This window comes from Manacus vitellinus, unplaced genomic scaffold (assembly GCF_001715985.3).
Source record: "Manacus vitellinus isolate BGI_N305 unplaced genomic scaffold, ASM171598v3 scaffold_20_pilon, whole genome shotgun sequence".
Lineage (NCBI taxonomy): Eukaryota > Metazoa > Chordata > Aves > Passeriformes > Pipridae > Manacus > Manacus vitellinus.
In genome coordinates, this window is record NW_021939471.1 from 13,549,712 (window position 1) to 13,563,781 (window position 14,070).

The window sequence follows — 14,070 nt, forward strand, 5'->3', positions numbered from 1 at the left end:
TTGCGGGATTTATTAATGCGTATTAAGGAGAATCAGGGGGCGATCAATAAAAACCCCTCATCTGCATTCTCGGGCTACTCGGTAATTTTCTTGCTTCTGAGGCTTTTTCAAGAGTTATACCCTCTGTTGCCGCGCACGGGAAGATATTTTATTAACAAATCAATCGAGACTTTGTAAAGGATAAGATTAATAGTTAAGATTTAGCATAATGGCGTTCACGTTATGAATTATTGAAAATTATACTATTGATTTTTTTTTTCCTCGCTGCTAACCGAGAAGGTCAATTTTTGTTTTAACACAAATCGTCAAATATTAAAAGGTGGACTTTTGTCATAGCTCGAATTTTATAGGGAAGCTACATTCCTCAAATTATTTTACAATGCTCTCTCCAGACCGCCTGGAGAGGGGGTGGTGGGAAAAAAGTAAAAAAAGTGGGGGTTTCACTTGCTCGGGAAACCGAAAGCACCAAAAAGATAATTTCTCCTTCTGTAGTACTGCTCATTAAAAAACATAGAAACCGATATCCTCAATGCAACTCCTTCAAGCAACTTTTTCTTTTTCTTTTCTTTTTTTTTTTTTTTTTTTAAGAATGATAAATGCATCTGTATTGTAAAATAAACAAACAAACAACAAGAAAACAACCAACTGAAGGCAACAGCAACTGTCTACGTGGTAGTCCAGAGTTTTTCGTCCCAACGTTTTAAACCTGTTTTACTGTTTTTCCTCCCACTTCTTAGTCGTATTTACACCGCAGTTACTACATTTTAAATAGTGGCGATAGAAACTGGGTTTATTACTCTTTTTTTTTTTTTTTTTTTTTTTTTTTTTTTTTAAGTGTTCTCAGATTGGAGTATTTCTTATCTGGGACTAATGCTGTCAAAGACTCTCATCCACACAAAGTGAACTTGTTGATAATTTTTGTTTCGGATTCATTCGCCTGCTTATTTTGGGCCTTTCTACCATCAAAACACCCTTTCAAATCCCCAAGAGCAGTCAGCACTTGAAAGGATTAAAAGAGAATTTAAATGCATCTTTCACACAGTTACAAACAAGCGTTTTCCACCAACGTGGATTTGAATTTTCCTCTGTTTCCTGACATTTGGATATTTTGCACTTTACCGTACACTTTACGCTGCTGGTAACAATAACCCTGTTTAAAATTTCGCGGTGGCAATGAGACAGACCTTTTAAAACCTTATCGCAGCTGTTCAAATACAACATCATTGTCAGGTTAAGAGCCAGTGCCTTTTATAGCTGCAGTCTCCAGCTCCTGGGTTGCCGGAGAGTTTCAATATTACCTTCGCAATATTCGCTGCTCGCGAGCCCTTTCCGCGGCATCCTCTGCGCCTGGCGCAGCCCCTGCCCTACCCGGGCACGCTTCGCCGCCGCCGCGGGCTCAGCGCAGCCACGGGCGCTGCGGCGCGATTGCCATGTAAGATCATGATCAGAGCCATGGCTAAGACTCGCCTGAGCCGGGAAAGAAGCCGCGGCTGAGCCCACGAGCTCCCTCCGAGCGCCGCGTCCCCCCCTCGCCTTCTAGCAATTTCCTCCTCTTCAACAACAGCCTGGACAACCCACAGAGTTTAAAGAAACAAAATACTATTTTTCTTGACGCAGTTTAAGACTTGACTATTAAATCTAATCAGGAATTTTATGCCCATCAAATGGCTCTTTCATAATCTTTATTTACACTGTAAGAAAAGGGGGTCCCAGAAAAATCCCAGCTGAAGTATCAGCCCAGAGGTTTGCGGCGGGTTTCGCCCAACAGTAAAGTTAAAACAATAAGCAAATGCTAAGCTGCTTTCCACGCTGGCCTCGCTGCTGCTGCTGCTGGAAGAGCTGAATTCTGGACTCCTGATTAGACTTGAGGGCTCTTTGATTTTTTGTAATTGAAAATATTAATTTCGTGCATGTCACTACACGGAAACTCAGATGACTGTTGAGATTATAATAATTTAAATATTGTGTTCGGAATTGGCAAACGGCTCCATAAGACCCTTCCCTCACGGTAAATCATGAGGGTTTTAAAAAGGAGCAGCAATTTTTTATTGAAAATGAACAGTAGAAAGTTTAAGTTTGATGTAAATAGAAGTTGAATAAACACGCGAGAGCCACTGGGGAACTGGGGACTTAGGCTCTGGGCATTTAATGTCACTATTGTTTTAAATCATATTAAAATGGAATAAAGTAATTAACATTAATAAATAAATCAATATTGTGCAATAAATGAGATATATAATCTACATTAATATAAAGGTTTTGCTCTCAGAGCCCCATATTTTCCAAACGAGGGTGGAAAAATGCCCCAACCAATGGGTCCATGCAGATGTAAATTACTGTTTGTAATAAAGCATAGGTGGACATTACAGTTTTCTCCTCTAGCAAATGTCAGGGCTAAAAACTGGAGGTTACCAGACGTGGCAGCAGGGCTTAATTTTCACTGCCTTATCTTCCTAAACCTTATTACTGGTGATATGATTATTTTTTGTCTCAGCTGCGCCGAGTATTCTCATAGTTGCAATTTGCTGTGTTTGTGTCTCATTATGTGAGGGGGATGGGAGAGAAGTACGAAAGAAACTATGTATTTTGCAGATGCCTTCAGTAACAGAGGTATTGCGAGAAATGTCTTCTTTTAAAAACAGGCTGGAACCCAGGAAGTTTTTAGTAAATTTCCTTTGATTTACTCGATTTCAACATTTTATTTAGAGTGTATTTAAACGCGCAGACTGTGTATTTTATGCCACACTGTTAAATTGCAGGGAGACCGAAGAATAGTTTTATTTAAGAAAAAAATTGGCTACGATATTGTGCCCTTTCTTCTTTTAATAATGCAACTGTCACGTTGCCCAGATTTCTATATGCCATATTTTCATAGAAAGAGTCGGCGTCTGGGCTGAGGGTTCAGATTCCCTGGATTTTTTTTTGACGGAGGGCGGGGGACAGACACGACATACTGCTGACATTATGCGTTTCCCTAAATAGGAAAGCTTATGAAATAAACAAAATAGCACGCTGGCCTTTTCTTCAAAGGTGTTATTTCTGAGCGTAAGGATCGCACCGTAGCATTGACTGTACTCTCAGCTTCGCCCGAAGCCTCAGCCCTTCCCCTGTTGTATTTCTATATTTCTGTGAACACCAAAATGCATATCTGGTGTGATGAGATTTTACGGTGTAGATTGGTCGCCCATCTAGACCTCAGCCTCGGTATTTGGGCTTCACATTTATCTTTCGGCATATTCCTGCCGCATTTACAGTTTAATCGGAAAATAAGCAAGTGCCCTTTTCGTTCTCTGTAAAGGACAAGCCCAAAGACATCTGGAAATAGCTCACAACCTTTAGTGTCTAAAGGAATTAAACAGAGAAAAGGATAAAAAGGAAAAGTAGAAGAGGTTGTAGACAGAATCATTACATTTACACGATGGTCCAAAAAAAAGAAGAAAGCGGCATTTCCGTATTCTGGTGTATATATATAATTTTTTTAAATTAACACACATCCTGGCTCCCATCACTCGTTTACATGCTCTGAGATCGGCCTCACCGTAATTGCGAGGGATTAAAACACCTCGTATGAAGCCTGATGGGCTTGGGGTTGGTGTGGGCTCTCGCAAGGAGCACTCTTATGCCAAGAAAAACAAACACAAAAACTTCGCTAAACATTTCCCCCTCGAAATGAGTATCTCCACCGAGAGACCAATGGGTTTTCCTCCGGGATACGGCTGTGCCTGCAAGGGCTACCTCTGGCGTCAGGGATCCCAAGGATTTCAGATTGTACAATGCCGTTTTATTACCGACAGAAAGGCTATTTCTAGGAAAGTGTTAACAATGAACTTCTGAAAAAAAAATACCCCAACAACCCAGCAGACAAAGTGCCAACAAATGCTTTCATGAGACACGGGGCTCTAAAAAACGCGGAATATGGCTGAGCACACATGAAATAGATTTTGATGAATTCTGCAAATAAGCAGAAAGCAGCGAAATCCTTTCTTTCCTCAGATTCTGATCAGAAGTGCACACTGGAGGGAAAAAATAAAACAAAACAAAACAATAACCAAAAAGATAGAACATGTTCTGTCGCTGGAGAATGTCCAGGGAATTCATAACCTTCACTTTAATTTTCTAATCTCTACTTTCATTTTAATAGAACTCCATAGTACTTTTAAAGAGTGGGATTTCATTCAGCAATGCCTGGCAAGGTGATGTTAGAATATTAATAATATCTTCTTTTCTCTTTAGTCTCTCTGTCTGTCTTTAAAAAAATAAACACTCCCAGGAGCTAACGTTAATCTCTCCTTAAATAAAATATGTTTTTAACATTATGTTTTCTGTATCCAGCGATTTATTTAAGAAAAATCTCGAGTAAGAATCAAAGATAAATTGTGGAAACGCGTGGTTCTACATTACTTTTGTTTCACCCGCTTTAAGGCTCTCCTTAAAGGACAGATTTTCGTTCTAGGGAATGAATTCTGAATATCTCAGGGTTTGGATTTTTTTCTTTCTTAAAATTATGGGGGTTTTATTTTTTTTTTTTTTAAGCTCGGATGTATTATAAAAGATTATGACCAAAAAAAAAAATCTTTTAAAATGGCATATTTCTCCAGCACGTCACGGTTATGGGTTATTTGTTTAATAAATCTTTTTGATGCTTTATTTTCTCATTTGGAAGGCCCTGAAATCTTATCGTTACTTATATATTAGATATTTTATTAGCAGTGGAATTATTATTAGGGGGAAAAGAGACTGGAGCACCAGAGGCTGCGGCATTGCAGCGCCTGGGCGCGCCCTCCTGTGGCCGTTGCCCGCCAGGCACCGGGAATTTTCTCCTCTTCCAGGTCTTTCTCCTCAGCTAAATTTGCTCTCAATCTTGGGTTTCTTCTTTTATTTTTTAATAGCAACTTAACACTGCTGTCATAGAGCATTTTTGTAAGATGAATGTTAGGGTGTTTCGGTTTCCGCGGCCTGCTTTTGCGGTATCTTAGCATTTTGAAGGCATATTAATACGCTGAGAGAGATTATTAAAGCACTGCAAGGAAGAGAAAAATCAAATCACTCGTTCTCGCCCTGTGGATTCAGGATCGGGAGACACGCAAGAATTTTTCTATAAGGTCAGGCAAAATTCTAGGAGGAATTCCACGCGACTTTGCGTATTTCTAATTAATGGTCTTTGTGGGGAAAAGTACATCCGCAGAAAACCTGCATAGAAATATTGTCTTTCTCCCTAAAATACGAGGCATTTCCTAGAGCCCACGTTTTTGTTTCCTTCTAAGCAAAAACCTTCTTTTTCTTATTAGTTAAAAATAATAACAATAATAATTAAAAAAAAAAAAAGAAGAAGAAAGGAAGAAAGAAAGAGAAAGAAAGAAAGAAAGAAAGAAAGAAAGAAAGAAAAAGAAAGAAAGAAGATGTTTGGGTCGAATTCCCAGGGTGCAGAAGAGAAAGAGAGGGAAGTGAGGAGCCCCCTGTGCTCCAGCTGGCGGGGACCGGAGCCGGGCACGCTCACTGCACGCCGCCGAGAGCTCACCTCGACCCAGCCGGGATTTTCTTTGCGTTATGATGCATTTGCTAATATGGCCAGCTATGCGGTAAAAAGTGTGTGTGTGGCTGTGCGTGTGTGTGAGAGAGAGGGAGGGAGGGAGAGAGGAAGACAGAGAGTGGGTGGTGGTTGAAAATAACAGAGGAACCTTAAGGCGCCTAATTATTCAGAAAGGTTAAAGGTGATGACCTTGACATTTTGGAAGTTCAAAGGCATACACTTATGTTTTTCTTGCTAAAGTGTTTAAAAAATTTTTTTTTAGTCATGCCTCCCTCTTCTTCTCTTTCTCGATTTTTGGAATTCTCGGGCTTTTCCTGACTGACTTGGCACTTTTGCCTTCCCTGCGTGCGAGCGTAGCGAGAGCCCCTTCGTCCTATTCAAAAAAGGCAAATTCTTTTCTCACTCGTCGCCTTTATTGCACACTGCGGAAATCTCTTTTTCACCCACCAGAAGGTGTATAATATAACCCAATTAAGCTGTTTAGAACCTCGGGGTTTATGGTGTTGTCTAGACAGTTCAAGGTTTTGTAAACAGCCCAGCCAGGTCACCCAAGATAAAGCGGCGAGGAGCGGAGCGGATCTCCACCGGGTGCTGGCCCCCGGCGGGGCCCGCCGCGGCCGGGAAGCGGGCTAAGCTGAGCTCCCACCAGCGCCGCGCTCCGCTCGCCCTGCCCGGCAATCATATTTAAGAGGTCCACCCTCTGCCTCCAAAGTGCTGGGGTTTTTTTTAGTTGGGTTTTTTTTTTGGTGCCTTTTTTTTTTTTTTTGCCTTTTTTTTTTTTTTTTAACCTCCACTGCCAATTGTTTATAGCTCCCTCTTGTCTGACTCGCTCTGAGCCCTCGGTCTTTCTGCCTTACCCTTCACTAACAAGTAAACAATCATCGACGGTGGGGATTCTGGGCTTATTTGGAGCCTGATCAGTTAAACAAAAAAGCCTTTTTCGCTGTTTATAGTAACTGTTGTACCATCAGAAGTGATGGTCTGCAGACAGCCATGTTGGCTCTGTCTCACAGCGAGGGGAAGGTACGAATACCTACAAAGGGAGAGTTAGGCATCTAAACTATTACTTAATTAAAATTCATTTAAAATAACCCGACTAGGCTTCCTCCCGTTATTATTTAACTGAACTTGGCTCTAGCCCGGGAAACGCTAGGATCTTTCGGAGATGGAAATCCATACAGCAGTGCACGGAAGCTATAACCTTAACTTTACTAGAAACAATTTATTCACATGAAAAAGACAGTGGCCCATGCTTTTGGATGACAATAGAAACATATATATATATATTTTATATATATAGCGAGCGCACATTTACCATCTCTTAAATAAACCGCATTCACTTAAAGGGAGGAAATTGTTATCCTAGCTCAAAAGCAACAACAGAGCCCCCCTCGAACTCAATGAATTGTAAGTAAAAACTACCAGACACACTGCAGGTCCATTGCTGGTACTGTGGGAGAGGAGAAAAAAAAGCACCTTTGGCGAAAAACACTTGAGAGTGGACAGTTGGATTTACTCTAGTTTCCCCTTATCAGGAATCTGCTCCGCCAAGCCCTGAAATCTCCAGTGGCCATTCAGTGTGTGGAGTTGCACATGAAAATGAAACTTTGAGTTCCGCAGGGTGGATGTGTCATGTAAACCAATTAACTTTTGCATTCAGATGATAGGACAGAGAGACCAAACTATTCATTGTGTTTCTTCTTTCTTCCTTTTCTCTTACTTTCTCTCTCTCTCTCTCTTTTTTAATATATTTTTCCTTTTTTCTTTTTTTCTTTTCTTTTTTAACTTTTTTTTTTTTTTTTTTTTCAGAACAAGGGATTCCCAGTGAAATACTGGAGTCGATCTCTGTTCAGTTTCTTTTCTTTCATCCTTCGATTCTGGAACCAGATTTTAACTTGCCGGTCAGTGAGGTTGAGCATTCTGGACAACTGCAGTCTTTTCTCTTTGTTTATGTACACGTTGAAGAAAAATTCCCGTTCCAGTTCTCTTATCTGATATTTGGTATAGGGACACCTCTTTTTCCTTGATCGCTGGGGAATTGCTGAAATTCAAGAAAGAAGAAACTTATTTACGCTTCTGCTACGAACATGCTCAGCTAGGAATTGATCAGAGTCTTTGATAATATCCCATTGCCTGGATAGGAGCCCTCTGGCAGTTCAAAAAATATTCCTGACGCTTATAATCTCCGGGTGATTTAGCAAAAAAAAAGCCAATATTTTCCAACTTCTCCTTAAAAGAGAGCTCTTCGAGCAATACAGAGAGATATTTAAATGGGCTGGAAAAATTCCAAGTTTCTCAAAGTCCTCTCACGCACACCCCCCGCCCCAAACAAACGAAGATCTTAAGCTCTACACCGAAGGCAACTCTGAGCACTACCTGTGAAATCTCTCCGTCTCCCCCCGACAAATCAACAATTTAATAACAATTAATATCCTCTTCCAAGAATACCTTAAGCCCACCTAAATTGGTTTCCTATCGTAAACACGCTTTACAACGGTAAAGGAAATCTTATAGGATATATAAAATCCTTTGGATGCTTATAAAATTGCACATAAAATGCGGCTTGACAAAGTGTTGGCCTTGTACTCTTGCCCCCAATTTACTACTGATACCTACCTGAACTGTTGCTCTTCTCTGCAACAGCCTCACCAGAAGGGGAATCGGCGCTGTTTGCTGGTGTCACTTTCTTCTCCTGGCTGGAAGGTGTTTTACTGCAAGTGTTGTTCTGGGCTTTCAAGTCGCCCTTCTCCGCGTCCCCCTCGCCCTCGGAGTGCTGCTGGTACGGGGGTCCGGGGGCTGTCTCGTAAAACTGGTCGAAACCTTGCGGCAGGATGCCGTTTCTCCCCACCGAGCTGTAGAAGTTGGAGGCGGTGGGAGACGGTCCGTGGTGGCCGCAGACAGGGTCCGTTTTGAACAACATTTCCGTCCTCCTGTTCGCAGGCTGCAGAAAGTCTCTGTGCATCACCTCTTCAGCTGAGTAATAAGGAGCATAACTGCCCCTATACTGCCATTTGCTGCGCTCTAATCCGTATTCCCTGAATGCTACTTCGCGCACAGGTTGAACATGAGGTAAATTAGAAGAATAAGGAAAAGTCATTTGACAGGACGACGACTGAGACAAAAAAGAGGGTTTCGTCGAGAAATCTGAGGGTGAGACGTAATAAGCGCACCCTGGCAGATACATATTGGATGTGCCGTGACTGCAATCGTCAAACTCAGTCATGTCTTCTTTTTTGCGATTGCAAGGAACCAGGAGGCTTCAATGCATTGAACAAGATCCATCTATTGCACAAGAGGGTTTGGACAGGATCAACTAAGAAAAAATCCCCACCGTGTGCTGACGTGCAATTCATCTTGATTGATTCTAGTGGTAATTATGTCACGTGACGCGATGTAGAAATGTCCTTATATCTATATCAGCCCCTCGGAAAGGCTCCTAAGATCTCTCCAAAGAGCCCTCCCAGCATGGGGAGGCGAGCGCGCCGTTTGTACAAATATAGCCGTTTTTTCCTCTCATCCTCTCACCAGGCGATGTGAGATACACGTAGGTGGTGCGGCGGATCACCTGGGGCCGCGCCGCCCGGGCAGGCGCCTGCCCACCGCCGGAGCCCGGCGCAGAGCCCCACGACGAGCGGCCCCCCGCCCGCATCGCCACCCGGCCTCCGCGGACAGCCAGGGGGGAGCACTGCCACCGTCGGGGAAGGTGGCCCTGGGGGCGAGGGGTGCGGGTTCGCCTACGGGCACCCTCGGCTCGGAAACGTGATCGCTCCTCCTTAGAGGGAGCGATATTCTCCGGCCGCCGCTCACGAAGATGATAAGCGGGTGGGTGATGTTTCACTCAGGAAAGCCAAGTCCCATTCACACGCTCGAGAGTACAACCGGATCTGCCCGCCCGGCTCCTGCAATCCACAGTTGGCATCAAAACCGGTCACGAAATTCAAAGCCTGAGTTTCGACCACCTCGTTTTCCCTCGCTTATAAGCCCAAACACTGCGCGCTTGTATCAGGGCGCCAAACTGAAATGAGAAATACGCAAACAGAACATCTCTCAGCAGCCGGGTTTATGAAAGGGAGACACTTTCGTGCTCTTCTGGAAGGCAAAGGGCTAGGGCAGGAAAAGAGGTCCACCAAGCTCGGTTTCCTTAGGAAGCAGAGCAGTACACAAAGTGACCTCTGTTCCCCTGCCTCCAACTCCCACCAAAATGTTCATTTTCATTGGAAGGGAAAAGCAGGGCTGGTAGCAGGCGACACGCACAGCAGCCGCCAGCCCCTCTCCCGCCCTGCCTTCGAGGGCTCATTTTTGCCAATTTTCATTTTCTCCTCGAAATATGATTTTTTATGGACAAGCACAAACAGAGTCGCAAAGACTGAAAAGAGAATAAATAATACACGCCATTAATAGCCCTATGCTCGAGCAATTCCTCATTCCAGAAACATTTGCCAGCTCTCTATGGGAATGCCTTTTCTCCGCCACTGCACAGCATAGCCAGGATAGCCCCACCACATGCAGCTCTCCAAATAAACCCGAAATCAGGACGACTCCCCCAAGCCGAGCAGGGCCGCCTCCGGTCACCCCGGCAATGCCCGGGCGGAGGCTCCGGCAAGTCAACAGGCCCCACATCACCTCCACAAAGATCAGCGTCCAGGTCCCACAGCAAGCAGAGAGCCCAGCAGGTGGGGAACCGGCCCCAGAGAGCTGAGGGCAAGCGGGGAGAAGACCCGTGTGTTCCTCGGCTCCTCGAGGTGGCGATGCCCCCTGAGGACCCGGCTTCGCTGCGACAAGCGCCTCCAGCGCGCCCCCGGCTCCATGATGCGGAGAGGCTCCGGGGGCGGGAGCCCTGCAGCCCGGGCTGTGCCCCGCACCCTGCCCCCCGCCCCGCCGTGGCCACCGGAACGGCCTCTCCTGCATCCCCTGGCTCCCCAGAGTTATCCAGGGCTGCCCAAGGGGCTTCCGTACCTCAGCCCGGCTTGCCCTTTCTAAAATAAAAATATCAAGCCAGGCAGATATTATGGAACTCATTCCTTCGCCCCTGCCTTTCTTTCCCTTTTTTCTTTGTACAGTATGCTATTTTTTTTTGCCTTGGTGCCTCGCTCGCAAAACACCTGAAACGCCAAACATTGCTCCCAGCAGATAGACTCTCGCAAGTTATCGCTAGAAACCAAAAGCGCAGGACCACCATTCCTTCCCTTAATCGGCTCTCAAGACCCCTCGATTCTGCTGCAACAGACAAACAACCTCCTAAAAATGATGTCTGCGCAGTTAAAATGGCTCCTGTGTCACTTACCACCCTGGACCTTGCAGCAAAGCAAAGCAGGTCTCCGTTTAGATTGTGCCCCCCCCCCAGGTTTCTGATCGCCTATCTCATCAGAAGTGGTGCCTCTGGGAATCTATGGAGCTTCATTTTCTTTACCGTCAGACAACTGGTTTCGCCTTTGTCAGAACGCTTCACCTTCCTTTCGATGCAACAAGCCTAGCATCAATTTTGGCGCAGGAGCCAACCGGTTTCAACTAATTCAAGTTCAAAGACATGGCGACGATTTGTTAGTACGAAAACAGCCCTTTTAAGAAACAGTCCTTTAAAAAGGGATCTAATTTGGGAAATGTGAGACAAATATCACAGCAGAGACCCCGTTGGAATAAGGTAGAGCTGGGGGTCCCCGTCTTCAAGAGCATTTTTGCGCTGGGGTCGGTTCCCAGCCCAGCTCCGAACATTACAGTAGCCCCCCCTTCTTTTTCTTTCCCCCTTTTTTTTTTCTTTTTCCCTTACGCAGATTAAACAGCATCGAAACATAAATGTATATCATGTACACAGTCAGACGAATACTTTACCGTTAGGCGTCTTGAAACATCTGCAATCGTTGCCTGGAATCACCAAGTATTCAGGTCCAAGTGACATTTCCAAATGCTCTCCGTGAAAATTAAGGCGACTTGCGTAACGGTTGGGTTTAAAAATATACCCGGTCCGGCTGGAGAAGACGCGATATTTTTGTGCCACCCAAGATAAGACACTAACTTGACCTTAACTTTGTTATGGCGCCCCTAGTATCTGGAGAACGTGAACAGACACTGTCTAGCAGCTCTCGTAAAAACCGACTGGAGAAGAGATTCTGAGTCATTTCATTTATTGCCACTACAGTTCTGCAAGAAAGCTTTTCCTCCCTGCCAAACTTTAATTATTTATGCTCTTTTAGGGAGCACAAAGGCATCCAGAGCCATTCCCAAGAAGCCGAGTTGCGCTTGCAGCCTTATCAAACGAGAGGGAATGGCGAGCCTTCTCGGAAGGGCTTTATCACGTTTAGGCTGCAGTGGGAATGCAAAGATGTTTATGTTTGAGTAAATAAAGGGGTGGACGGTCGCCTGCATGCTGCGGGGGGACGCGGGTGTGGGAGCAGCAAGCGGGTGCCCGCTGCTCCATCCCGCCCCGCATACACCCGCAAAGCCGGAGCAGGGGGCGAAATACACCTGATAGGACACCCGAAACAATCCAATCGAAGGGCGTTGAGTACATCCACCTCCTTCGGGTGCATCTCCTGCACGCCCACCCGGCATGTCGCACACGCGTGTGCACACATGTACCCAGGGGGCAGCTCGGGTGGGTGTGCACAAGCAGAACCGCAGAGGCAGGGCGCGCCCCGCATCTGCAGCTCTGCCACCCGTGTTGTGCTTCCCCACGCCCGAACGACCGTCCTCGCCCTCTGCTTCAGAGGAAGGGATGAAACCTGGAGCATGGCACGCGTGAAATCATGCACCACTTTCTACCACCGATGTGTCTATGCACAGCATGAGCCCGCAACTGTGTACGTCTGTGTGCGCACACACGGTTACACACAACGGGCGCTGCTGAAATAAGTGCATCTACACATATACACAGACACATACAGAGATACGTAATACACACACTTTCGCACCAAATCGCAATTTAGATCCTACCTCCTCTGTTTTTTCTCTTTCCGTAGGCGATTTAGACTAGGAGCTTCACAATAAACTATCATCGTGGATCAGATGCATTTAATAAATAATACATTGCCTTTCACATGTCTTCACCAGGGGTTCCTCTTCGGATTTCACATCACCCATGTAATAAAGGGACGGGTTTCAGTGGGGAGAACTAAGACAAGAAAGAATGGCGTAAGGGGTCCATTTCTCATGGACTGTAGCCGTCTGACTAGTATTCCAGGAGAGAATAATAAAAGGGGCTTTATCTGGTTTTTGCTTTTCTCCTGGCTTGCATCATTGAGGTTGCTCCTAGTTTTTTTAATTAGGGAATGCCACTGGATGAAGAGACCCTTATTGTCCGCAATGCGTCAGTTCCCAGCACAGAGGCTGAATGCCTCGAAGATTTGGGGGAACCCAGGAATGGTGTCTATGGCTGTAGATGGCTAGGTACGCATCCCTTACCCCTGGGGAACTCTCACCCGGCGAGGCTTCGTCCTCGCTTTCCCTCTGGCAGCCACCACGCCATGAGTGAGGTAGGGTTTTTTCTGCATTGGGCAATGCGGTAAGAGCAGCGAGACACGCGTTGGGCTGGTTTTCCCTCTCCTCACGACACATCACCCTAGCGTTATCTTTGGGGCTCTCTGAAAAGCTTTCGGGAAAATGGCTGCACCTCTGTCCGCCTATAAATCCGGGATTTACCTCCAAAATCATCTGTCTACCGTGCCCTTGTGAGCAGAACTTGCTGCACAGGAGTGAGTAGGAGCAAATTTCAAATATGCCTCTTTATGAAATAATGATTTTATTGCCTTCAGGAAGGCTATAGCCTCGTGTAAGTAGGTAGCAGCTTTGTGCCGTCCCTTGTAGTTGTTTAGCCTTGTTGCATACGCCACGAACAACCATATCTGAGCCTACTTTATTTACCAGAAAACAAGGCGGCCTCTGCCCCTTCGTTAAGGATCAGATTTAGATGGAAATTGCGGCCAAAAGGGTTTTTAATAAGAAACAAAATTCCGTGAGATTTTTTTTTTTTTAGAATTCACATTCTGAGATAACAGATCAAGGCAATGTCTAATTTCCTCTGGCCCTGCAGCTCCGGCCAGTCTGACTGCTCTGGTGCTGCAGAGACGGGCGGCTCTCGGCAGAGAAAGCTTGTCATCAAGATGCGGGAAAAATGGATCTCATTCTCGTCCCAAAACAGTAATCAAACGGCTTGAATACTGCTCCCAGGCCCTCTGATTGGGTTATCCTCTGAAGTTTATATCTGGGCAAAACCCCGAAACTGTTCTCCCTTTTCCCTCATAAAAACCTAAGCGGAAATGGCCGTGGGGACAGAACCTCAAAATAATCAGTCCCACCAAAACCTCCGTGCTCTCCAGTCTCCCGCGTCTGCAGCACCCTAGAGGTGAGACGGGGCCCCCAGCTTCCCTCCGGCCGTGACCCAGCCTGGGGCCCTGCCCCGGCACCGCCCGCTGCCTTTCGCCTGTTTGGGACAGTGCTCGGACAAGGCCAAAGTCAGGAGCGCTGAAAGGGCAGGGCCCGGCCGGACCACCCGAGAAGGCACCGGCACCCGACCTCACGGCCCCTCTGCGTCCGCGGGCCCCCGC

General features: G+C 45.7%; 1 protein-coding gene across 1 annotated transcript; it reads right to left on the minus strand.

Moving 5' to 3' along the window:
* Window positions 1-7,280: 7,280 nt before the first annotated feature.
* HOXD11 (homeobox D11) lies at window positions 7,281-8,831 on the minus strand. Its single transcript, XM_008931052.3, has 2 exons — window positions 8,147-8,831; window positions 7,281-7,571 (listed from the first exon to the last, which is right to left on the minus strand). The coding sequence occupies exons 1-2, from the start codon at window positions 8,751-8,753 to the stop codon at window positions 7,336-7,338; spliced, it is 843 nt and encodes a 280-aa protein (XP_008929300.1). The 5' UTR covers window positions 8,754-8,831; the 3' UTR covers window positions 7,281-7,335.
* Between the last annotated feature and the right edge of the window lie 5,239 nt (window positions 8,832-14,070).